Below are 27849 nucleotides of genomic sequence, written 5' to 3'. Positions count from 1 at the left end.
CTCAGAATGGAATCTAGAGCCAAGAGTTGGGCATAAGGGCCTCCTATACCGTGCAAAGTATGTCTACTTTATGTATGTTTACACTGACATTTCAGAGCAGTTTTAAGAACCCAGATCTCCCCTCCACCAGCTGAAACCCACAGGAATCTTGAATCCTTGAAGCACTGGGACAAAACGTCATCACAAAGGGTGGGGGTGGGAGCATCCACATGTGCATGTTAATTCAATGCAATAAACTCCAGTGCTTATCACAGTCTAGCTAGGGACAGACATTTAAAAAGCCTGAGCCTGAACTGATTCAACCTTTGCAGGTTAGTCTAACCAGGCTAGGTTAAACTGGTTTGTAACTGTACAGACATCCCCTCTGGATTGAAAAAATGGTGGCACATGCCTGCAGTAGCTCAGCCTAGAAGCCAGGGAGTGCTAGAGCAGCCCTCCCTTCCTTTCCACAGTGCCCCAGCAGGATGCCCTGATTAGGGAGGGGTTCCCCCCATCCCTTACACTCATACTTGAGCGGCCCAGCGGGGAGTTGATAACACAGTGTTTATCACCCCTGACTCAGCCTATTAACAGCCTCTCCATTAGTTCAACTCTTCTTAAACATGTTTTTCAAGGAAGAAGGGACATTACCAAGCTACATGTTGATTAGTTCTAAAAAGCCCTAAGCTGACACTGTCCTGTCTGCTCCTGTCCTGTCCCCCACAGCACAGACCGTAGTGAGCATGTGATATGCTAGCAAATGCTGAGAGGGGTCTGTGTAAGGCAGAGGGGATGGAGAAATCCCTGCTTGAGCAGGCAGTGGGAGGAGGGGAGAAGCAGGAGGAAGCCAGACAGACTCTGCTGTGGCTGCCCTCTCTGCTGGAGCTGCAGCCAGGGAGCAGAGGGGCGGGGCCAGCCCAGCTCTCTGGAGCAGAGAGCCCAGCCCAGAGAGCATGCCAGGATGCTGGGGGACTCCGATTAATTTAAACCAGGAAGGGGTCTGGGACAGACATTTCATAAACCGGTTTGACCCAAATCAGTTAAGTCTGACACTACATTCAACCAGGTTTATCTTAAACTGGTTTCAGCCATTTTCAAACTGGTTTATGTGCATTAAACATCTGTTTTCTTACAGGCTTAAACCAGTTTCTGATCACTTAAACCAATTTGTGTGTAATGTCTGTCCCTAGTCCCTGAGAGACTGAGTAACCAAAACCAAAAGATTCATGTGGTCAGAATGACAGCGAGAAAATGGAAACATGATTTTGTGGCCCAGTGAGAGAAAAACATGGGTTCTGGGCTCTGCCTTCAGGAATGTTTGTGCATTTTATATTGTACACTCCATAGCTAAAAAATGAACCATCTCAGGAGGGTGCCTCTCCTTAGGTTTTTATATGGTAGTTGGAATACTCATGGGAAGAAGAGATACAAAAAAGAGTCCCTCCAGGGCAAAGGGAGCCCAGAATCCAGATTTTTCACTTCCTGGGCTCATGCTCAAACCACTAAACTACTGTGCCAAACATAAGCAGATTAGCTATAAGAAATGGATTTGAGGTGCTGCTATAAACAAACATAATATAATGCCTATGAAAGAAGGCACAGTGTAATGATGAGTGTAAATATATGACTGAGGAAAAAACTAGTCCAGTCTGATGGAGAGTCTGTAAACAAAGAATTAGAAACCTATTAATATAGACAGAAATATTTCTGGCCCTAAAATTAAATCTTAAATTGTGTACATTCAACTCACCCAAAGTGTAGTATTTTATGCTAGGATCCAACGTTGCAGTTGCCAAATCCTTCACATTCACATTTGCATCAAAACGGCTCTGGGCTCTGGAAGCATGCCAAAATGCCATAAACCTTGCAATGAATGAAGCTGTAAAAATGGCTAACATACCAAAGTCAAGCATATTCCATAACTCGAACAGGTATTCCTTGGGTCCTTGAGACCAGATTTCTTTACATTCAGACCATATCATGCCTGTGTATGACAGAACAGAGCAAACGCTGTATTAAATCATTAGCTTTGTGCTGAGCCCCTTCAATATTTTGTTATGAACATGATGTGCCTCTTAGCAGCAGTTGCGTTGTAAAGCATTTTGGCTTATATATTCTGAATCCCTTTTTGATGTGAAAATCTTACATTCATACAGACAGTGCAGGATAATTAATTATGTCTTCCCCACTACAACACATAAAGCTTAATTCTTCTCACATTCTACCTTTATGCTGATACATCTTCACTTCAGCTGTTTAATTTTCAACAGTTAAGTGAATGCAAAATCAGTCATGCAATCCTTTTACATTTATTTATTCTCTATCCTTAGAGATCCCATTTTACCTATACAGTATATCTAACTGAAAACCCCATACAGCTGATTTAAGAAAAACTTTACTTTAATTTTGACTTGGATTATGCATTCTAGTAACTCAAAGACTTCACAGAAAGTAATGAACAGATTAACTATGTGTGATGCCCAACTCAGACCTAATGGGAAGAACTGAACTACTGTAATCACAATAGAGCTGCTTCGAGCAAGATTTTTAGAGGTACGTCAAAACCAATCTGAGTTAGGGAACTAAATACCTCCTAATATCTTGCCCATTTAGACTGGGACAAAACCTTGCTTACCTTACTTCAATGAGTTCCCTAGTGAATTCAATGGAAAAAAAACCCTCCTTACCACATGATATTTACTATTGTACAAAGTGCTAGCACAAGATCTGTGCTCAAATTGTCATACTTTAGTCCCACATATTTTAAAAGCATAACTGGCACTTAAGGGATACAAATTTTGGTTTATCTTAGTTACCAATCAAAGTTCTTTAAAACAATAATGTATATAAAAATGTCACTGTTCTGGCATATTAGCAGAAACTACATATGCTCAAGCTTGCATTTGTGAACAATGCAAACTTAAGAAAAATTTTAGAAATCCTTTCATTTATCTGGGCTCAGTTTAGTCCATGGTATTTCTCAGTCACATAGTCTTCGTATTTTTTAGAACGTTTGACCCTTGATTTACACTCATTAACTAATTGCAAAGTTCCCTTCTCTGATGTAACATGTTACTACCTTATAGTGAATTCACTGATATTTAAAATTGTAATTAGTGTCAGCTTCTCATTGTTCTCCCCAGTATAAATAAAAATCTTCTGTCAGAAGCAAGATCAGTAATAAACAAACAAATATATTTGCTGGTCACTATAAAAGAAGCCAGAAGACCTACATGAAATTGGTACAGTGGCATGAAAAGTTAAATTAATGTATTTGTGGTTCTCTCCATTCCACTGCCTGAAAGATATTTTTTGTTGGGTAAAATAAAATGGAAGGTGTGCTGATTTCTATATCAAGAATAGTGTACACTTATTTCACCAAAATCTCTTTTTTCAAGCCATTTGAAAAGGTAAATAAAAATGATTAATAAAAGCATGTCATGGGAGAATGACTTTGTTTTTCAGATGTGACAAATCTGTTTTACATGCTAGAAGATGATCTACTAGAAGAATAAATGCTATCTAGCTTTCAGGAAAGTCCAGGAGCAAGCATTTGATAGGAGATGAGAAACATATGTTTAGCTAAAGCTAAAACTATAAAATAAGGTTCTAGAGTTCTAAAGAAATAAGTCAAAAATGCATGTTGGAATAATTTCCTAGTGTTTTCATTAGAGTCATCTAATTTATATACATGTAAATTAGATAACACTAGTAAAATACTAGTGAATACTAGTGAATTATTCCAACATTCATTGGTGTGTGTATGTCTATATACACATACAACATATATTTTATACATACATACAACATAAATTTTATACATACAGACATACATACATACAGACATACATAAAACCTTTTATATATAAAACTGTTCCGTTATTTTTCAGCTAGGGCTACTTCAAGTGTTATACAGAGTAATTAAAAATATTATGCCTCTCTGTATATGGTCATGGCAGTTATCCATTTGTTATGAACATTTAACTATGTGCTTTATGTATCACTTTAAAATATCATTCAGTCACTGTAGAGTTTTGCTTTTCAAATTATAATACTTAAATATAATTAGTAAAATAAAATTCATAGGTTAAATATTTAACATTTCTTCATTTGTCATCAATCAATTAATATTTATACAATGCATTGAAACCAAAACCTATATAATTTACATGACTTCCTGTTATATTAATCCACCTGATAACATTTTACAAAATAAAGATGCTGATTGTGTTTTAAAAAGATACTGATTTGTTTTCTAAAGCTATAAAGAATTACTTGATGCACTTGTGGCTCTGATTCCAATTACAGCACGCCCGTAAGAAGCTAGATGCCTCAAATAACAAACTGTCAAAGAGAAGCAGATTTTTACTCTAGGTTTCCTGATTTAATAAGTAAAACAATTAAATTAATCTCTGCTGACTAGAAATTAACCCATAGACTGAAACCATAAGCCTGTGACTGATGTTGAATAGGATGTTGTGCTATACTGTATGCTTTTCATATGTAACACTGGTTTCAACATAAGTGAAATTCAGCCCATTGCCATCATGCAAGACAGAAGTCTAACTGAAAATTAATATTTACCTATTACCCAAGAGATAATGAGCATTTCCATCCATGAGAAACAGGAAGTTTTCATTCTGAAAAGCTGTTTTACATTATCTGTCGTTTCATTAGGTGGGAGGTTAGTGCCAGTAAATCTGTCAGCCGCATTCATGACTAGTAGACCAAGAAAAATGGTGAAAGAGGCTGCATGTGCTACAAACTTCATAAATGGTCCACGCATTATCCTTCCCAGCTGCAACACAGGTTACAAAACACAAATGATATTGACTTATTTCAAAGCATACTTTTTGTCAGAAATACAGTTAATACATGCGCGGGCATCCTATCCTGCGAAACCTGCGACCACAGGGGTTCCCTGCGTCTGGTCACTTGCTCCCTCCCTGCCACCACCACTGGCTTCTTCACGTCAGGTGGCCCTCAAAAATTGTGGGCTGGCCCTGAGTGTGTGCACAGTGATATCATGATGAAATTGTAAAAATTTCAATTTACTGCCTGACTTCAAAAGCAAGAGGGACAACTTCAGTATTAATTATCAGCATTTTTGATATGTCAGTGTTTGAAAATATTACTATAATTCTTCCTTTAACTCTATATCTATTATCATAGATCAAGCAAAATATTTTTTACTATTGCCAGCTCTCTTTTAGCTTACATTCCCTGAAATCTTTAAAAGGTGACAAAGAAAGTAGTAAAAATATGCTGCAGCTTGTTAGTAGAAGCACTGAATTCCCAGCAAGAGTACACTCGAGCTGAAGCAATCAGTTTTTGATTGATGTGATATTCAACTTAGGAGACAGGTTCAGTTTAGCTTTTTCAATCTGTCTTCCCCTTTGCTTATCAAATATAAATAAGCCCCCAAAAGTTGTGTTTATAGTTTTGTAAGTTTCTTACATTCTTTCTTCTTTCTTTAATGGAAATATCTCTTGCCTGGCCACCAAGACTAGTGACTAAACAGAACGTCAGGATCTTGTTACATCTTATGCTGAAAGCTGCACACATTAATTGGCTTACTGTTGTTTGGCTTAGCAGAGCAGTCACAGCTTAAGGTAAAAATCCTTCGCTAACTGTCCTTCACCTGTCCAGGTGACTTGCCATTAAAGGCTTGGTAAGCATGGGCAGGACTAGGAGCTAAGGACAGGACATGCTCCCACCAGGCAGAGTTGCAGAAAAACCAGAGAGACCCAAAGAAGCAGCTTCCCTGGTGCTCTCTGGTTTCGCTGATAGTGGCTCTGCACTGAGAGCAGGGCTGCCAGGCTTAAGCCCTGACTCTCAGTGTGGAGCTGCCACAGCTCTACAGGACCAAGTTGCTGCCTTGGGGCTCTCTGGTCTGGTCAAACTGTGGTGGCTCCGTGTTGAGAGCAGCAAGCCAGTCCACGCAGTGCCAAGAGGCACTATGGACACCAGCCACTCCAGGGCTATGGTGTTTGCTCTGCCCAAGGTACCTGGGGCGGCACTGTGCCTGGCCCTGCTGCATCTCAGCATTCCCTTACTTAGGAGAGGCTACTGCATCTTAGGATGCTGGAGGACTTTAAATTGCGTGGAATAGTTGTCTGGGCTGACCACATCTTAATGGAAGGAGCAGAATTAGGTGGATTAGAGATAATCCTGCCCTGGAGTGGCCTACCTTTAAGATAAACAATAAGTGCTTTAAGCCACATAAAAGGTGTTAATGTGCAGCCAATCCAGGGGTTATGAGCTCCAGAAGCTATGTAACAAGAAAAATTACTGTGTAGCAAGTAGGCCTGTACGAATAGGCAACTATTTGATTCGGATTCGAATTCAGCCAATTTGATTCAGAGATTTGAATGGGTTTTTCTATTTGATTTGGCCAAATTGATACGGAAAACATTTGGAGCCGATTTGGAGAGATTCGGAGATACGGCCATAGGTTACAATGGGGAATCAATTAAATATCTACAACTTTGTTATTTTTGGCTGATTTGGATGAAACTTGAAGGTACCAAGCAGGCGTCCAGTTTTCACCCCACTGTGGCTTAACACAAACATATAACCAGAGTTTTGCTTTCAGGATTTTGAGGTGCAGTTTCCCAGAAACCCCTGCACTTATCACCTTGAAACTTGGTACGCTTCGTGCCTTCAGCAGCAGCTACCACTCCTGCAAGTGTCATCCAAATCAGCCAAAAAACAATGAAGTTATAGATATTTCATTGATTCCCCATTATACCCTATTGCCAAATCTCCGAATTGCCTAATTTTTTCCGAATTGATTCAGAAGCTCCGAATTGATTCGGAAAGCCTAAAGCTTCTAGTGATTCAATTTGGATTCATAGATTTTGCCTCCAAATCATCCAAATCATCTCCAAATCCAAATCATGATCTGAAGCTTTGCACGTCCCTAGCGACAAGGCCTTTAGGCTGATTTTTGTGGCATTTAACAGAACTTGAAAAATTCCCTTTAAATTCACACCAACTTGAACTATTTAAAATGATTATTTTATAGGCCTATATAGTTTTTGTTAATACTAGCTAAATAAACTGAATGCAAACTGAGAATATATGCTTCTCTGTTATCTGAGTGATGGCAGCCACTGCATGTGCCAAAATATGAAGAATGCACTATTAAGAGCAAGGAGAGGCAGGGAGCATTCATTATAAAAAGGAGGGTTTCTTTTACAATTACTGATGAAAGGTCAAAATCAGACTCTGGCCTACATCAAACGCAAGTTTAGGTAAACATGGAACAAGTGGTTAGTAGAGGATACAGTAATAAGGTCTCAAACACAGATAACTTACTCAAAGAAATAAAAAAAGACTGTTAAAGGAACACTGTCAAGGTTAGCAGGCTCAAAATTTGACCTCTACTATTTTATGTATCATTTGCAAATCCATGCAATTCATCCCAGAATAAATTTCTATCTTAAAAAAATTAATTTGTCCTTTTCTAAAACTAAAGAATTCCTTCAGCCTCAAGAGGCAAAATAACAAATTATTTTGTATACACTATAAAATGAAAGAATATTAGTCAGAGGAAAATATTTCATTTTCAAGTATCCGTGGAGTGGTTATAAACAACTGTGAGTAAAAGAGTTTGAAAATGATAAACAGAATACCTTGACAGTGTCCTTTTAAATGCATTATCTTGTGTTCACAAACGAGGATAGGACTGGGAGACAGATGCCAGAAACAGACACCCAGGGAAGAAGAAGAAATATTGAAGGAAACCAGGTTAATACCAGTCAGTCAAGAATTATTAAAAACAATCTAAAGCCCCCCAAAGAGACAGAAAAGTCTTTATTAGCTATAATCAAAAAATCACTGGCAATAAAGGATGACTACAGATAGGTTGAAATTTATTTTGATACCTATATTTGGGATGTGACCTGTGATGGTCTAGGAAGAGTGGCTTGTATGTACATTTGACTACCTGTGGAAAAGATTGTGAGAAGGAAAGCATTTATCAAGCACAGAATGGGGAAGCACACACTGGGTGCATCTACATGTTCATTAATGTGTCTTAGATAATGCACATTTAGTTTAGCGCTTCCTTAATAAAGCACTAACTTAATGCGCAGAACCTAAAGTTACTGCACAGTAGTGCTGGTGCACATTTAGGGCCACTTACTGCACATTAGCTTAATAATATTGCTCTGTAGGCCATTAATTAGGTTTTTGCCATGACATGCTACTGTGCAGTGTTATTAGGCACAACGTGTAGTGTCTCATGTATACATGCCCACAGTGTTCAATACTGCAAAAGGCTGAGAGTTTCCTGCTTAATTTTCATTGAGTTACAAATTAAATGTGAGCTAAAGACAGAGAACCTTAGAGAAACTTTCACTGTCACACAGGATAGGATCATCTCCATTTTGGTGGATGAGATGGACATAGAATATGAAAATTATGATTTCTCGTAATGGCAAACGTTTGTGAGGAAGGAAAAAATGAGGTGGTGAAAAGGTAGTTGGCATGTTTTCAGAGGAAAAATCCCTCCCTGCAAGTTCCTCTTGCAGTCATTATTTTTTCATTCATTTTGTTTGTTATATAAAACATCCATGTTGAGAGTTCCTATAATGTCATTTCTGGAAAACCACTCCCCCTCCACATTTGAGCCGCCTGTGGCCTGGTCATGAGGAACCAAGATGGAATTTCACGTTCATATCCCTCATTGGGGTGCCACAAGCCTACCTAACTGGCTGAATAATTTCATTAAAAATGCCAAATTCTGTTTCTGGACAAAATGAGCCCCCTATAAGCTTTAATTACAGTTTTAATATTCTACAAGGATGGGGAAGATTCTGCTCAAAGTTACACTGATGTCAGTGAATTTGATCTTATGTAAATGAGAAAAAAACTTGATCTTTAATGAGGATGGTCTAAAAGTTAGACTATATGACTGCACAGAGAACTGACAAGATGCCTGTTGGATCATTGGCACTGGCAAGTCTATCAGTTCTTTTTAGTATATACGCATAAAAATCCCAATATCTTGGCTAAACACTAGGTCATGTAATTCTATATTTTTCACCTGAAATTCTTTTTATAATTTCAGTTAAATATACTTGTTTCTTGTTATAAACTCTGTTTAGGGTTGTTATGCAGGGTTCCTATAATATTCTATTTAGTTTGTTGTGAAACTCAGTGGCTGGGATGCTTTTTGATGACAATACTGTATAAAAGTGGTATTATTGTCTCTCTTTGGAACTGAAAGATATCAGAAATTAAGATAAGTGAGATCTGGAATCTTATATAGATCAGTATATGGGCATATTTTATCCAAGATAAATGACCTATGGAAAATTAGGAAGAAGGTATGTGTTTATAATAGAAAGAGCAAATGCATTTAGACATTGTTTAAATGACATGTAACAGGTAACACATTTTAGCGTGCAGCAAACTGGACATCAGCTTCCAGAATCAGAGCTAGGAGCTGGATGCCTATATGGCTACTCTCTAAGCTGCACACTTATTCTGATGGGAGAAAAGATAAAGCAGATTTAAGGGACACTGTTCTTATAATGAGTGCATGTTACCAAACAGCAAGAACCATGCTCATGCTTACAGTGAAAAAAAACTCTGAAAGTTTTACCACAAGTTCTAGAATACAGAGATAAGTGTATTGATTTAAGCCAAAAAAATGACTATACGTTCCTTTTAGGGCTGTGCTTCAATTGTGATTCGGATTTGGAGATGATTTGGATGATTCAGAGGCCAAATCTATGAATCCAAATTGAACTGCTAGAAGCTTTAGGCTTTCTGAATTGATTCAGACCTTCTGAATTAATTTGGAAAAGATTCAGAACCGACTCCGCCTTTTGGAGATTTGGCCATAGGGTATAACAGGGAATCAATGAAATATCTATAACGTTGTTGTTTTTTGGCTGATCCAGATGAAACTTGCAAGAGGGGTAGCTTCTGCTGAGGGTATGAAGCCTGCCAAGTTTCAAGTTAATAGGTGCAGAGCTGTCCCTGGTACTGGGGCCTCTGCACGACATGTCAGTGTGCTCCTGTGAGGCCTCCTCCTCCCCTACAGCCACGGTCCAGTCCACTACTGTAAATGATAGCAGGTTAAAATAACTCACCTGGCTCAACACAAATAGCATCAGGAAACTCATGGTCTCAGTATACACAATGGAACTCTGACACACTGCAACCTGCCGGACATCTGACTCCCCAGGTACCTCTGCACTTTTACCTGCACTACTACATCCCTGGACAAGGGGGAAGAGATTGATGTCATATATGTTGACTTTAAAAAACCCTTCAATCTGGTATCCCATGATCACCTCTTGGCAAAACTGGCCAACTGTGGCCTCAGCTTCACCACGATCTGCTGGCTGGGGAATTGGCTCTGTGGTCAGACCCAGAGGGTGGTAGCTCCATCCTTGGGCCTATTCTTTTCAACGTCTTCAGTAATGATGTGGGCATTGGTATCAGAAGCAGACTGGCCAAGTTCACTGATGACATCAAACCTGGGGTAAAGTGTCCACACCTGCGGACAAGATGATGATCCAAGCTGACCTTGACAGGCTCAGAAAATAGACAGAAGAAAACCTGATGGTCTTCAACACTGAAAAATGCAAGGTTCTCCACCTTGGGAGGAAAAACCTGCAGCATGCTTTTAGGCTCAGCAGTGCTATGCTGGTTAGCACTACGGACAAAAGGGACTTGGGGGTCATGATTGACCACAAGATGAACATGAGCCTTCAATGTGATGCTGCAGCTAGCAAAGTGAGCAAAACACTGGCTTGCATCCACAGATGCTTCTCAAGCAAATCCCAGAACGTCATTCTCCCCTGGTACTCAGCCTTGGTGAGACCACAGCTGGAGTATTGCGTCTAGTTTTGGGCTCCACAATTCAAAAACTATGTGTAGAAGCTTGAGAGAGTCCAGAGGAGAGCATGATCAGAGGTCAGTAAAACAGATCTTATGATGAGAGGCTGAGAGCTATGGGATTCTTCAGCCTAGAAAAGCGCAGGCTCAGGGGTGATGTGGTGACTGCCTATAAGTTTATAAGGGGTGCTCATCGGATATGGGGCAAAGTCTGTTCACCAGAGAGTCCTAAGGGATGACAAGATTGAATGGTCACAAACTCCTCCATGACTATTTCAGGCTGGATATAAGGAAGAATTTCTTTACTGTCCGAGTCCCCAAGGTTTGGAATAGACTGCCGCTGCAGGTGGTTCAAGCACCTACTTTGAATGCCTTCAAGAGACATTTGGATGTTTATCTTGCTGGGATCATATGACCCGTGCTGACTTCCTGCTCCTGGGGCAGGTGGCTGGACTCAAAGATCTTCCGAGGTCCCTTCCAGCCCTAATGTCTATGAAATCCCCCTTCCACCACACCGCCCCACCCCAGCCTGTCCCTCACCCCATGATGCCTCCATTTCCATTTTCACTGGTTTTCTTGCCTGCATTGTATGCCAGGCCAGCCTCTGCCTTCTTTACTATTCCTTCTATCCAGGACCAGGAGGCACACAACTACACGTACTTCCTCAGCCTGACAAAGGGTTTTTCAACCTGAAAGCTTACTAAGATATATTTTTCTAACTATTTCAGTTTTTTTCATAATAAACATATAAACATAAAAACACAAGATAAGCCATCACACACCATGAGTAACATATATCTGTCTGGGATCGCCGTCCCCAGTGGACCTAACAGACACCGCCTGCCACTGGCCTAGGGTGTCATCAGCTATAATTGGGGTCTCACACGCGTACGTTTTGCCTGCCATGACTTGATATTAATGGAGTTGGTTCAGATGTCTCTGCGTGTAATCCAATTATGAGTCTCCCTGGTGTCTTGCGAGGTCCCAAGTTTCTGAGGGCTCCGCCACCCCTACACCCTCGCCCATTCCACCGGGTGGTGGCCAACCGGTTGGTCCGGCCAGTATCCTCAGTTCCTCCCAGATAATCCACAAAAGAAAGGTCAATGAAAACAAACACGACAACCAAGGAGGTTCCCCTGATCTGTGTAGCTGCTCCGTCTGTCTGCAGCCGCCTTCCAACTCAAGCTTGACCTTCAAGGGGCCAAACACCCCTTTGTTGGCTCTCAGAGAGCCTCCTTGTAAGGCTTGACAAGATTCCTTTTTTAACAACTTAAGTTCACTACTGAACTGTGCTCCTTTTACAGGGACTATGGTACCCCAAAGTCAATAGTGCCCCTTTATTAGAGTTATTATGGTACCCTTCTCCCGCCGGGCTCAGCCAGCTCCCGGTGGTAAACAAACAGTTCTACTCCCCGCAGGGGCCAGTCAACTGGGTTCCAAAACCCCACTGGGGTTTTGCTCTCTGCCAGAGGCTCCTACCAGTGTTCAACGTCGCCTTCAGCGTTCCCTTCAGTGTGCGCCGGCCTGCTCCACCTCCTCCTCCTCCTCCTCTCTCCGGTTCTTCGTTGCTGCTGCTTTCCGGTCCCGGCCTCTTCTTTATACCGGTGGGGAAGATATCAGCCCCTCCCTTTCCAACACACCTGGGTAAGGGGCGTTTCTGCTGGGCTCCTTGGGGCTGTGGACCTGGGCCTGCTGACCCTCTGCTTGGCCTGGGAGCCTTGGAGCCTGCTGGCTCCTTCTCTCTCTCTCACAATATCCAATACAACATCTTTACTTCTTGCTGTCAATTCCTTTATAACAAGAAAGGCTCTGTGACAGTTCCATCTGGGGACATTTGATGCTGCTGGTCTTATTGGTGTTGAGCCAGCTAAGTTATTTTTACCTTCTGTCATTTACAGTGGTGGACAGGACCGAGGCTGTAGGGGAGGAGGAGAAGGCCTCACGGGGGCATACTGTCGTGTTGTGCAGAGGCCCCAGCACCAGGAAGGTGCACCTGAACACACACACAGTCCCACAAGCACCCATGTCATGAGTTTTGCCTGCCAACGGCCAGAGTTGCAGGGCCCCAGAACCCAGACTCCCCCTGCACCTATCTCCTTGACAGCTGTCAGACTTTGTGGCTGCAGCAGGCCCTAGCAGGCTTAGTTTTCACCCCCCTGTGCCTCAACACACACACAGTGTCACATATGTCATGAGTTTTGCTTGTCAGCAGTTGGAGGTGCAGTTTCCAGAAACCCCTATTCCTATCTCCTTGAAAGTTGGCAGACTTTGTGGCCTCAGCAAGAACTACCACTGCTGCAGTCTTCACCCCACTGTGGCTTAACACACACACGACATGAGTTTTGCTTTTGAGACTTTGCAGTTGCCCAGAAACCCCTACACGTCTTACCTTGGCAGACATCATGCCCTTAGCAGAGGGTACCATCCCTGCAAGTTTCATATGAATCAGGCAAAAAACAACAAAGTTATAGATATTTCATTGATTCCCCATTATACCCTATTGCCGAATTGCTGAATATCTCCGAATTGGCTCCAAATCTTTTCTGAATTGATTCGGCCAAATCGAATCAGAAGAGTGATTTGAATCTCCAAATCAAATCAGCTGAATCTGAATTGGCCAAATCCAAATCTGAATCGAATAGTTGCCTATTTGCATAGGCCTAGTTCCTTTCTAGTATAGCAACATACATAAGATTCAATCTGGATTCCACTACACCAGCCATTTCTAAACATACAGAAATACAAGATCTCTCCCCTAAACAGCTAGCAAAACTAACACTAGAGTACCTCTAACTGTTGCATTGTGATGAGATCATTTATAAAGCTCATTATTCCCAGAAGTTATATATTCTGAGATGAAAGATGCAGATACAATGGGCATATTAAAAACACTGATACTGAGCAATAACTATTCCCCAGAGGTCTCCATTTGCCAAGCACACTGGTATTCGGTAAAAGTTGAAGGTGGAAGGGCTCCCAACAATTTCTCTCACAGAAAAACTGACTGAACCTCAAGAAAAGACACAGTATTTGTGTCCTTCAGGCAATCCTCAGCTTCCAGAGTCAGACCAAAATCATTTTATTTTATCCACAAAACAAAATGAAATTTCATCACAAGACAGATTAACTAAAATGTCTATCCCTTGAAACAGGTAACAGTTTCATATACTGCCATTACTGCAATAGAGACAGAGCCATTATTTTGCCCCTCTCAAAACCATGGCATACATAGTATGAAAAAAATCCTTCTTCCACAATCAATCAGATTCAAGTAGAATTATCACGCATCACACAAAAATAATTTCTTCTTACTCTTCTGTTACATAATATCCATAAAACAAGGTAAAAACTGGTTAGGAGGATGACTTGATGGCTGGGAAGGACAGGGTTATAAAATTCAACTAATGCATAAAGTGAACTATTAAAATAATAATACTCTCTCTAATTTTATGATCCAATATAACATTTTAAAAAGAACAACAGACACTTCACTGCAATTTTTGAAACCCAACCACTAACGTACTGTGAATCTAAACCCTCAGCCCCCTATCCCCTCCCCAAAAACCCTAAAAAAAAAATTATTAGCAGGCTAGATTTTACTTTTAAAAATTGATGTTTTTAAAATAAACAGCTTTTGTTTATAAGATATAACTTGCAAGTTTTTCTTCTGTAAAAATAGTGCCCCTCTTACTTCTCAGGTAAAAACTTTAAATCAGTGGCCAATTAAAACAGATATGAGCAACTAAAATGGATTTTTTTTTAACCCAACGTTTCAGAGGATTGGTAGTTTGTATATCCAGCAGAATGTGCTCATTCTGTGCCATGGACTATTCATACTGGCATTCAGCTCTAAAATTTAAGTCCAGATTAGAAGTCCAGAAAACATGCAGAAAAGACCACGTGGTTGATTTGAAAAAATCATGAAATGAAATAAGACTTTTAACATTATCTTGAGAAACCTGCAGATCATAGTATAGATACAATGAGCAAGACACTTAAGCACAGTTTTCTCGGTAACAGCAGAATTTATTGAGTTAATGGTAAATCTAAAGGTTATATAATTTTTCTATATTTTATTCAACCCAAGTATATTTCTGGCTGTGAAGGACAGTCTCACCAGGATACAGAATGAAATTCTAATCTTACTGAAGTCAACAAGAAACTCCTATTGATGTAAAACTCCCATTGACTTTTATGTGGCCAGTTTTTCACTAGGGTATGTAGCTTGTTGTTGTAGCCAGTCAATATATATTATATATATTCAGGCCTCAATTGTGCCATTGTGCCCACTGGCATAATTCACAAAATTCACTTCAGTGGATTTACAACACATGTACCCAAGGAAAATCATTAAAATGAAAATCATTTTAACGTCTAACACAGGCATGTCTGTGTTGGATAAACATTTAAGTAACTTGTATTTTTTATTTATAGGCAGGAGATACAAACAAATGCTGTTGTACTTTGAAAATACAAAGCAATTCAGACTTTGATTCAATATTTGAATTCTGATAAAAGATGTTTAGGTTAGCTGATACAATGTGATATTATCTTATTTTATTTCAATAGAATTATCTTATGGTCAGCTACAGACTTGTTAACTTGATACCTTAACGATACTTTTGGCATAATTTATGTGCCAAGGGTGGAGTCAGCCTGGCCACATAAGTGTCTAGTCTTAAGTTTCAGCACTACATTCAGTATACACTGTGACAGTCACTTTTGCTCAAAAACATGCTTGTGGTAGTAGTGGCTGAGTAGTTAGAGCATTTGCCCAGGAAGTGGGAAACCTGAGTTCTAGATCTTTTCTGCCTGATGGGACTAACACCCACATGTCCTACCTTCCAAGATAATGATCTAACTACTAGACCAGTGATGCTCAGCTAGGGTGTCATGGCATCCTTGGGTGCCTTGAGATCCTTTCAAGGGTGGTGTAGCATGCCACACAATGTTAGCACTGTTAGGTTTACAAACATGATTCACAAGGTAAACCCAGAGGTTCCAAACATGAATCCATTGCCATGGTCTTTCTGAGTTCTTTGCAATAGAAAAAAACACCTTATTACTTTTCTATAGGTGGAAAAAAAGAGTGAAAACTAAGAGCTGGCATTTTCCAAGGGGTGCCTTATGTTGATCCAGGGGTGTCTCAAGTCTAAAAAGGTTGAGAACCACTGCACTAGACTATACAATACCCCTGTTGGGAGATGGAGCACAGTGCAGCCAAGATTGAAAGAGACATGAGATGTAAGCAGAGCAAGCAAAAAGGAGTCTGATGTTAGTGTCCAGTGATGAGAACACCCAGGAGAAAGTAGGGGGCATGGGTCCCATTCAAAAGGCAGGTGCTTGTATCACTGCTATTATCAAGTAGTCTGGTGATTACTGTCAAAAGCACCTGACTGCCTAATATGAAGTCCCAAGTCAAGTGCTTCAGATCCAGATGGGGTGGAAGTTCAGACATGTCACTGTGCTTCATAATTTTTATTGACTAATTCCAGGTGTCTTTGGACTCTCTGAATTGTCCTTTGGAGGTAGCTAACCCTCTCCATTGACTGCACAGTGAGTTTAGTTAAGCATACAGATCTGCTTCTCTTAATCACTCTCCTGAGATCAGGTACCAAGCTTTTAGGTACTGCAGTGCCTAAACAGAGGCACCAAGGACCCAGTCTGAACCTGAGAGTCTCAGTCTCTGTCAGGCTGAGATCCATGTATTTTTCTGTTAACTATAAATGTATTCTCATTTTCCCATTAATTGAAGTATGTAATAACAGCACTATCTGAATTATCAGACAGGCAATTTATTTCTTACTGAAAGAATATTTGCGGGGGGGTTGTAACAGTCTTCTCTCAAATCCCTTAAAATTGTTCATTATTTTCTTGTTAAATAATCTCATTACCATATATTTATTTAACAGCACAGCAATACAATGAAGAGTTGCTTAATTCATTATTTCTAAATTACTATTTCTTTTTGCAACAGTTACCCACTCCTCATTATTTCATGTAATATTCATTGTATTTAACAGAATACATTTACTTGCTTTTATTGTCAACATCAGACTGTATTATCCTGCAGTCAATCCATTATGGCATTAACGTGCTACTGAAGCATTGCTAAGTGCATCAGTAATTGTTTAGAGGCTTCATTTGAAACCTGCATGCACAGTAGAAACCTACAAGCAAACAGGACATAGAAGTTACTAAAAATCCATTATAATATTGCACAGACTAACCTTGCTGCATGGAGCAATCCAGTAAGCCATTGACAGGAATGGCAGACCCACTGCAACAGCAAGCACAACTAGAAACTTCACTGCCATGGTCTGCTGCCGTAAACCTGATAGATTTTCATACCAGATTGAGAGAAGTTGTTGCTGGCAGTTTGGATGTGCTACAAACTAAAACAAAGAAAAGAGAATACAACAAAAGAACATTATTACCAGCAGGGCCATCCCTACCTGGGGGAGAACTGGTGCGACTGCTCCGGGCCCCACAGATGGTGTTGTCAGCTCCACTGCGGCTACAATGCACCACTGGCTACACACACCAGCCACTTACCACCCCCCACACTCCACTCTCCGGCCACTTGCCACGCCCCACTCCCCGCTTTGCAGCTGCTCTCCACCCTCCCCCCTCTGTCATGGGCTGATATAACCCGGGCCCCGCACACCCCTAGGGACAGCTCTGATTACCAGAATACTATTAATTAAAATTCTAGAGCATTTTAACAAGTTGGGAGGGAAGGGGTAGCTTTAGAGAGGCTCCAAGAGACACTCTAATTACAGCACCTACAGTGTCTCGTGTATCAGCATCCCTGAGCTTCAGAATGCTGGTGGGAGCACTTTAACTAAAGCTTGTCAAACAAACTTTACTTAAGGCAACCCCAGCACCATTTTGAAGCATGGGGATACTGATATACAAGATGATGAAGCTAATTAGCACACTCAGGCAGACCTGATTGAGTCTGCTCCAATGTACTGTAATTACAGCACATCAGAGCAGCCTCCCTGGACGTATATAGGTACCTCTAGATACTTGAAATGTAAGAAGAGCAAGTTGGTTAATTTTCAGTGTACTGTTAAAAAAACAATGCAATAGGTTCTTCTTGCTTAGTTCCTTAGTATGGAAGGAATAATTACTACATGGATCTTTGACATTTTTATTTCCTAAATATACAGTGGATGCAGTTTTGCTGGTTAAAATTCTTTTGGGGGGGGGGGAACCCAAAACAAAACATCTCTTGACTTGAAGCACAATAATTTTATTTTAAGTATACTCACTTAACATCAACTATATTTCAACAGTTAATTTGTCTCTTCTTCTATCTTCATCCCAGATTTATTTTAATGGCTTATATAATTTAATAGCAATATGAAATGAAAAAAATGATAATAAATGACCTCCTAAAAGATTGCTCTATTCACAGTTAAGTGTTTTTCTTACAAAGTGAGAATACTATGAAATTATTGCATTTTAATAGAGCACTCTTAATCTGATGTCTATTAACATCTATAGGAATGTTGCTCTAGACTTCATTGTTTTCATCAGCATTTTTATCATCATTGCTGTATTCATCATCTGTTAATATATAGGTGAAAGATGGGGTAGCACAGGGCATTATGAACAGGTCTTTGTGTCAATACATTTAGGAAGTTGCCATCAGTATGTTGCAAAAGATTTCAGGAAGTCACAATTTGTAGGGTGAATCCTGTGGTGCCGGTAACCATGATACTTTAGGTTTTCACATAGGACTTTTACCAGGAAAATCTGTTATGAAGATACAATTGAAAGAGGACTGGAGGACAATTTAAACTCTGTAAAAAGATGGCATGTCTCTTAGAAACTTATAGATACCAATTCCTATTCTCAAATGTATGTATGGAAATAGAATATGGAAATGGAAATAGTGCTAGAGGGAAATTGTAGCTGTGATGGTCCAGGAAATGGTCCAGTGGTAAGGATTTCTTAGGGTTACATCCTTTATTAGACCAGCTGCATAACTGCAATAGAGTCAGACAAGATTTTCAATACAAAATATCAGGTCTGTGGAAGTCAGCACAGCACAATAAAAAAACACCTACAAACCACCATATACAAAAACCCCTATGGGCATCCTACTTATGTTCACAAATCAGGCCCTCAGATACCACACCTGCTCTCAGAAGAAAACTCACGATTAGAGACCTACTTAAATTGTGATTTCACAGTTTCCATGGAAACTGAAAAACGGCAATTTCTGCAATCTTGCACGGAATCATCCTAGAAAACTTACTAGAAGTGGGAACCAGAAGCCACTGCAGCCTAGCCTCACAGCCCATCACTGGGAGGGAAGCCACTGGCATGAAGGGGAGCACCCAAGATGGCAGCCAGCCCCTCCTCCCTCTGCTGCTGACTGATGGGCAGAGCTGCCTTTCATATAGCCCTGTCCTCTCTGCCAATCAGCAGCAGGCGGGGGGGGGGCACATGAAGGGCAGCCCTCTCCACCAATCAGCAGTGAGAGGCGGGGCTGCTGGGATACCTTGGTCAATCAGCAGTGCGGGGGGGCTCACTACGAAAAGGCTGCAAATAGGGCATTGGGTGCTGCAAGCAGCCCACAAGTTTTCCTTTGTTTTAGAATGATTTAACTAGATCCCTGCTCATGATACCCACCTGGCCAACCTAAACTCTTCCTTTTTACAAAAACACTGAATAGAGAAGCAGACTGTGCATATGAAAAAACTATCCAAATACCCCAAAGTAATCTATTACTATACAAAAGGAAAACCCAGTGTGACTGCACACTCCTGGTGTTCAACTACCATCCTCCTCTGGAAGCAATCAAAAAAATAATCAAACAACTTGGGCATTTACCCAAACAATGTGCTCCAGGAGCTGGGGGAAAGGGCACTTTAAATAGAGCGGATCTTGGAGCCGCTGTAATTAAAGAGGTCAGTATTTCATGTGTTTCGGTGATTAATCGAGTCTACTCTGACGCACTGTAATTACAACACATTGGAGCAGCCTCCATGTATATGTGTAGGCACCCATTTAGTCTACATGTGACAAAGATCAGACCTTGAAAGAAATATTCCCAGCCTCTCCATTCCTAGCTTCCAAAAAACTCCCTAACCTTGCCCAAATCATCATCACAAGCTGAACAAACATCAAGTGGGACACAGCCTTGCCTTAGCAAGAAATGCTTAACTCATTTAGACAGCTCAACTGCTACTACAATCAGCATCCTCCATAACAAAACCATCAAAATCCATGCCTTTCCCAGAATGTGATATATCCAGTTCATTGCACCAAATTCCCTCCTGACTGAAAGCAAACAGCAGCTATGCACCACAGTGAAATCTCACAGAAAAGATGAAGAACAGGGAGACGCACACTCTTAAGAGCACTGTTCTCACAGAACAACCACTCCTTCCCTGACCTCACCATCATGCTCAAGAGGAACATACCTAACACCTTTAAAAGGAGAAATTGGGAACAAAAATGCATAAGCTCACTGGATCCTAAGAACCAAGCACATATCACTGTTAACAGCAAATACATATTGGTTTTATGGCACATTATAACCTACCTGATTCCTGAATTCTTCCCACACATGAAAGTTGATAATGACCGTTCTCCCTTTTGTAGGCCTTGATCTCCCAGTAATCAGCTTCTTTTCTTCTGCTAACTGTTTGCTACCCCTGGGAATGCCTCTCCCCCCTCTTCCAACTGTATTTTATTATGCTGTGCTGGTTTTCACTCCTCACACCTGATGAAAAATGTCTTGCATTAGAAAGCATGTCTAACTCTATCCCTACTATGCAGCTGGTCCAACAAAAGAAAGTACCCTAAAAAATCCTTGCTTCTTTACAGAGAAATGGCTTTTTCCACAGAAAGGGTATAAATGATTAGAGGATGGAATAAAAGGATTTTCTAAACACTATAGTTTCTAAACACTAATGTTGATATCTAACCTTAAACTTCAAATTATACACCTATTATTTCAACACTTAAATTTCAAACAAGTACAGATATTCACAAAGGGCTGCATGAGCCATCATCAAAATAACAACATGAACAGTACACATTCTAAATACAAATTATTATAGACTATTTATAATTATGTTAAAGATACCACTGCTTGATAAGTCCAGTAAACAATGACAAAATCTTAGCTTTCTTCTGAGCTCAGTGCATAGCACATGTCTGATTCATTATTTTGGGACAAGCTATACTGCTTGTTGCAGGAGCGGGCAATTATTTTGGCTGGAAGGCCGCTTACTTTGGTGTTTTGGTGACTTGTCAAGGGCCGCATGGGTAGCCCCGCCCCTTGACAGTTGCTACACCCCCTAGTTGCCATCCTGGGACCAGAAGACACACCACTAATCCCTGACCTTTGCCACCAGAAGTCCCTTCCCTTGGCCCCCAGAAATATTCCTTTTGGGAGAGGGGTGTTGTCATCTTAGAACCAGAAAAAATGTAAATCATACACTAAAATTGAAACTCCTACTATAACATATTTTAATTTTATTACAAAAAATATTTGTCATGATTTGTGTTTGCATAACTTATATAGCGGTGATTGCATAATAACTGTATATTGTGGGGGGGTGTCTGTGTTTGTATGGTGGGGTGTGTGTGTATGTGGGGGGGTGTAGTGTGTGTGTGTATGGTTGTGTGGCATGTGTAGGTATGAGTGTGTATATGGTGGGGGTGTATGGTAGAGTGTGGGGGTTGTGAAGAGGGATGGGGAAGTGTATGGGGACATAGTTTATGTTGGGGGTTGTGTATGTATGGGGGGTTGTGGGGGAAGGGTATGGGTGTGTGGCATTTGTGGGGTGTGAGAGAGGGTGGGGAGTGTGGGGATGCCCCTGCACTCCTGCCATGGTGCAGCAGCAGCAGAAGTGAGGGCACTTAGGGTGTTGGTGCCCAGGAGGGCACGGCTCTGGCTAGCACCGCACGTTGTGGCGAGGGGTGCAGTTTCCATGGGGCAGTTGGTATTGCTGGTGCTCCCCACCATACAAGTGTACTTGCTCACTATGGGCCCCAGGTGCTGGAGCTGGCTGTCTTCCTGTCTGGAGCTGTGTGGCATGGGAGGGAGCCCCAGGCGCCTTCCCCTGGGGGGCGGGGAAGGCAGCTGATTCCAGAGCCAGGGGTTCCTTCCTGTGCCACTGTTCCATGGCAGGGAATGCCAGTGATACAGACTGCCCAGCAGAGGCTGCACCCCTCACCGTGATCGGCAGCACTGCCGGAACTGCACCCTGCCAGGCACCAGTGCCCTGAGTGCCCTCTTCTGCAGCCACTGCCTATCAGGGCTGTGCACTACAATGTGGTTCCCATTTTCAAAAAAGGGAGGAAGGAGGACACAGGAAACTATAGGTCAGTTAGTCTTACCTCGATCCTGAGTAGGCTTTTTGAGAGAATTATCCTAGTGCATGTCCGCGAGGGGCCAGCAGGGGAGATTATGCTTAGGGGCAACCAACATGGGATCATTAGAGGCAGGTCCTATCAGACCAACCTGGTGGCCTTCTATGACCAGGTCACAAAATCCTTAGATGCAGGTGTAGCAGCGGACATAGTCTTTCTGGACTTTAGGAAGGCCTTCGATGCTCTCTCACCCCATTCTCATTAAAAAACTAGGGGACTGTGGCGTCAACACCTACACAGTCAAATGGGTCACTAACTGCTTGGAGGGCCACAGCCACAGAGTGGTGGTGGACAGGTCATATTTGATCTGGAGGGATGTGGGCAGTGGGGTTCCACAGGGCTCAGTCCTTGGGCCTGCATTGTTCAACTTCTTCATTGGTGACTTGGACAAGGGGGTAAAAAGCACCTTGTTCAAATTTGCAGATGACACTAAGATGTGGGTGGAAGCAGGCATGCTAGAAGAGAGGAATAGGCTGCAATTGGACCTAGACAGATTACAGGGGTGGGTGGATGAGAACAGGATGGGTTTTAACACTGACAAGTGCAAGGTACTGCACCTGGGGAGGAAGAACCAGCACCATACCTACAGGCTGGGGAACTCCCTTCTCGTCAGTGCAGTGCAGAGGCAGAAAAGGATCTTGGAGTCATTACTGATGCCAAAATAACATAAACCAACAGTGTGGGGACTCGGTCAGGAAGGCCAACCATAACTTGTCCTGCATCCACACATGCATCACAAGCAGGGCCAAGGAGGTGATCCTCCCCCTCTATGCGGCACTAGTCAGGCTGCAGCTGGAGTACTGCGTCCAGTTCTGGGCGCCGCACTTCAAGAGGGATGTTGACAACACGGAGAGGGTCCAGAGGAAGGCCACTTACATGATTGGGGGCAGCAGGGCAGGCCCTATGAGGAGAGGCTACGGGACCTGAACCTGTTCAGCCTCCACAAGAGAAGGCTGAGGGGGGATCTAGTGGCCATTTACAAACTAGTCAGGGGGGACCAGCAGGCATTGGGGGAGTCCCTGTTCCTCTCAGCACTACCAGGAGTGACAAGAAATAATGGTCACAAGCTGGCAGAGGGTAGATTCAGGCTAGATATCAGGAGGCGCTACTTCACTGTCAGGGCGGCTAGGATCTGGAACCAACTTCCAAGAGAAGTGGTGCTGGCTCCTACCCTGGGGGTCTTTAAGAGGAGGCTGGATAAACACCTTGCCAGGGTCATTTGACCCCAGCATTCTTTCTTGCCATGGCAGGGGGTTGGACTTGATGATCTGCTCAGGTCCCTTTCGACCCTACTAACTATGAAACTACAGAGGTAATGTAGGGAGGTCCTCATGGCCCCCCTCCCTCCTGCACACTCTGTCCAGCTGAGCTCTGTGCTGCCGCTACCCACCTGGGCATAGGCTCTGTGCTCCTGCCCAGCTGCAGCTTCACCCCACTTCTTCTCTACCTGCTGCCAGTGGGAGACCAGGGAAGCGGAGCAGGTCCCTGGGGGCTGCAGAAGTGGCAGCAGCAGCCCACCCAGAAGCTATGTGCTGGACAGGCTGGGTCCTTCTGCTTGCAACGGTGGAAGTGAGGCATAATAATGTATGTTTGGAGGGTGCATACATGTGGGTGCTTCACTCCCAGCCTTGTGGGCAGAAGGCCTGGGTGAGGCACAATTCCTTGGTGCATGCTGTAGGCTAGATGAAAGTGCCTGGCACATGCGGTCTGTATTTTGCCTGCCCCTGTCCTATTGACATATAAATTCTTTATGCTCTTATTCTGATGTTCTAGAGCTTTACTCTCCCTGTCTTGCATATTATTTGCATTTATGAATCAAGGAATTCAACACAATTTACATTCAAGATCCAGACCAAGGCGGTAAACTGGCAAGAAAATGAACTAGGAACTGGTAGAAGGACCAAATCATACAGGTGATATATTCAAAGCAATGTGGATCAATGAGCAAGCTAATTTCCATGGTTCTTGAAAAGTTGGCACATCTGCATTACCATAGATTGTGGCACAAGCCAGCTGCAATGACAGATAAGGATATTCCATAAACTAGAAAACGTTACACATCTATTTGCCTTTCAAAATAGGCAAGGCTTGACAGTAAATATATTACTTATTAACTTACTGTTGGTATGACAATATACTATATTATTCTTTATAAATAAATATATACAGTGATTTTAGAAGGCACATTAATTACCTCTCATTTCTCAAAATAAATAAATCGGCAAAACCTGTAAATTATGTTACTAGCTGACTAGCAATACAACACTGTTACTGTAATCTTTCAGTATGAGTGTAAGCAACATCCAGCCTTCATATCTGTTCTTTATTTATGTGTCAGTTCTCTGGCGAAGAGACTCTTCTACTGCTTCTCCCAGTTCACTTTTCAGTAGGACTCAGATAGCGATTGGAGTGTCTGGAATGCTACCTTGCTACACGTAATGAATAATAATATACCTTCATAGGAGTGACAATTTAAACTGCTATTTTATTAATACAGTGGCTTACTTTCTTGACTTCATATTTAATGGCAAGTTTTAAACGGCTGAGACTGGGGCGACCATGTTCACCATTATCATGGTTCATCTCCACATCTCCATTCAAAATAGCTTCCACTTCTTCAGTATTTCTGCATAAATCAAGAAGTCCAACTACAAAATCCTTGCACTGAACAGACAATTTCTTGTAGTCATTCTAGAGGGGGGGGGGAAGAAAAAAGAAATTAGCATCCCTTTCCAGACTATGCAGAAGAAAAAAATTCAGTTGTTAAATGGCATAATATAATTTTGAGTTATTTGGATATTAATAGGTTTGTCATTATGGTCACATAAGAGAAACAAGAACACCCACAGTACATGCATATAGCCCCTGTCAAATAGCTGTTATTTTTCCACCTTTTTGAAGAGGTGAATCTGAAAGTACATACAGACAAATGCTGCCATTAAAAATCAGTAGAGTCATGCCAGTTTAATGAAGAAGCGAATTTCACTTACATCAATTTTAAGATGAGAAGGGAGCATTGACTATCTAGCAAGATCTTCCCCACAGTAAATATTACAGAAAGTCATTAAGTTCCTACATCAAACCCTTAACAACTTCTTGAGCTATAGCATGTGTTTTAGAAAGATACCCAGTCTTGATTTAAACACGAAATGAAAGAGAATCCGTTATATCCTTATGTAAATTATTCTAATGATTAATTCTTTTTAGTGTAAATCAACTGTTCCAGCTTTCTGTTTTGAATCTAACTTTTGTTTCAAACTACTTCATCTTTGTCTGCTAAACTGAACTGTGTTCTATCAGAAATTTTTGCTCCATGGACATATGCATAGCCTTCGAATTGGATAAGATAATACATGGAGCTCCTCTAATCTCTCACCAGAAGGCTGCTTTTTTCAGACCCTTAGTCATGTAGAGCCTTGTTGCACCTGAGGCTGTGAGCCTCACAAGTGTTGCTTAATGTTATTGCTAGCTTGGAATTTTGGGCAGTTACACCAATAGTCTAGAAACCACACCTGCACAGCTGTGACTTGCCACTAGAGGCCTGGTGAGTAGGGGCAGGGCTAGGAGCTGTAGCTGTAAATTGGCACAAAAGGGCTGGTGAACCAGGACAGGCATCTTTCCCTGCTGTATGAGTGGGGGGGTGAGAGATCCTGGGCTACTGGAGGACTTCAGCTTGGGTGGCATGTCTATGGGGAGTGGCCACACCTAAATAGAACAGGAGCTGGGTAGTGCAGATCAGAGGTAATCCTGCCTGAAGTGGCATTACTTTGAGCCACATAACAATTGCTTAAAACCACATTAACACCTTAAAGTGCGGACAATCCAAGGGTTAAGAGTTCCAGGAACTACCTAAAATTACAGTATAACAAGGCCTTTACACGGTTCTTTTCTGATCCTTTTCCAGTTGCTCATCATCCACTTTTAAAAGGACCAGAATTCATCACAGTATTTCAGAAAGAGTCTCATTCCGATGCATAATGAAACTATTGATTAGTAGTAGGGAGGTCGTATTACCCTTTTATTAATTTACATAAGTGGAAGGTTAATGACATGGTCATCTTACCCCCCAAAAAAGGGAAAGAAGGCAAAAAACAGAAACTCACAGAAGGATGTCTGATGTGTGGCAGCTCCTCCAGCTTGTCTACTGTTGCAAGCTACCTCTCTGTGTACTAATAAAGTTATACCATATACATAGCTGCTTCCCCTTCCACAGGCACAGGATCCTTTTCAATGTATTCAGTCCTCAGTCCATCAACTTTGATGCTTCCAATATTATATTTCTACTAAAAATTAAGTCATAAAAAAATGAAACTTGGGACTTTGTCCAGAGAGGTGGGAGGACCTCTATGGCTTTTTATCCTGATCACAGCTTTTCGTATCCAATTTAATTTGCTGTGAGTACTTTATCACCATGACTCATGCTCACCCCTCTCTCCTCTCCTCAGTTAATAAACCCACTCTCAACCTTTTCTCTATTCCTTCCTTCTGAATCTCTCTCTCTCAGGTAGTCATCCTCTGGAAACAGATGTATCCTGGGAACACCTCTGGGAATATCCCTGAAGGTAGATGACTACCGTGGGAATGAAGCACTGGTCCAAGTTTACTTCCTGAGGACATGCCCTAGGATATGCTTGTTTTTCAAAAGCTGGGTACTTCCAGACTCCACCACAAAACCAGCATGTTACTCCAATAGATTATCAGGATGATTGCATCCCAGTTTTGCACTGCATTCCAATCAGGTGACTGCTCAAACAGCGTAAAAATAGTCACATATAAACTATCACGTCTGAATAAACCTATCTGTGATTCATTTTTTAAAATAATGTCATCTTAGTTTAGACATCACAGATTTGTCATGAAGTTGCAAGGAATATTAATGCAGTTATCCTACAAAGAAGATGCCAGAAAACAAGCACTGAAATGAACAACGTCATGACAAGTTATAGTGCTATGCAAGTGGAAAGCAGATAAACCAATTTTCTCTCTCTCAAAAAAAGATACGAAGATAGTAACAACACCCCCCCATGTTTCTTGCTATGAGATCAATTTTATATATTTGTTTGTTTGTTTGAACAGGATTAGAAATGGATGCTCTATATTTTCCTTTTGCCTGGGAGTTCCAAGCTAATACTGAAAAAGCTCAGAATCAAAGCCACTTTACACATTTTACCTATCTTGCTTGGGCTAAGGTTATGTCTTTCTTTCTGTCTTAACAAGGCCTTGTGAATTACTCATACTTTGCAATGAAGATGTCAGCTACAGAGCAAAACTTTCTTGAAAAAAAATGAAGAAAACCCCCAATTCAGTACATCAATCAAAGGGATTATAGCATATGTCTGTATCTTCTGGCATTGGCGATGAGTAGGGGGTGCACACTGTTGCATGTGCACCCCCTGAGATTGGCGATGCACCTCCTGAAAGAAGTGCTGCCGATGCCTGCGGGTGGTTATTGTTCGCTACCCCCGCCCCTCACTGCTGCCACTGCCGGCAGCATCTGTGGGTGGTTATCAGCTGCCAGTTAGTGCTCACACCCCCTCCCACTGCCGACAATACCGTGGCTACCTGTGGGAGCTCCCTGCTCACTGCTGCCATGCCCCTGCCGCCGACCACCGC

General features: G+C 41.7%; 1 protein-coding gene across 1 annotated transcript in view; it reads right to left on the bottom strand.

Annotated features, from left to right (window-relative positions):
* Positions 1-27849, bottom strand: part of TRPC6 (transient receptor potential cation channel subfamily C member 6) — a 186175-nt gene that overhangs the window by 39747 nt on the left and 118579 nt on the right. The window contains exons 3-6 of the mRNA XM_019530281.1: positions 24742-24927; positions 17067-17231; positions 4564-4777; positions 1730-1963 (exon numbers count right to left, since the gene is read on the bottom strand). Coding sequence (XP_019385826.1) covers positions 1730-1963; positions 4564-4777; positions 17067-17231; positions 24742-24927 — 799 coding nt within the window. The remainder of the gene's footprint in view (positions 1-1729; positions 1964-4563; positions 4778-17066; positions 17232-24741; positions 24928-27849) is intronic.

Source organism: Crocodylus porosus, unplaced genomic scaffold, assembly GCF_001723895.1.
Source record: "Crocodylus porosus isolate Cpor-Errol unplaced genomic scaffold, CroPor_comp1, whole genome shotgun sequence".
NCBI lineage: Eukaryota > Metazoa > Chordata > Crocodylia > Crocodylidae > Crocodylus > Crocodylus porosus.
Note: the sequence above shows the minus strand (reverse complement) of the source record. Positions and strands in the feature narration are given on the sequence as shown.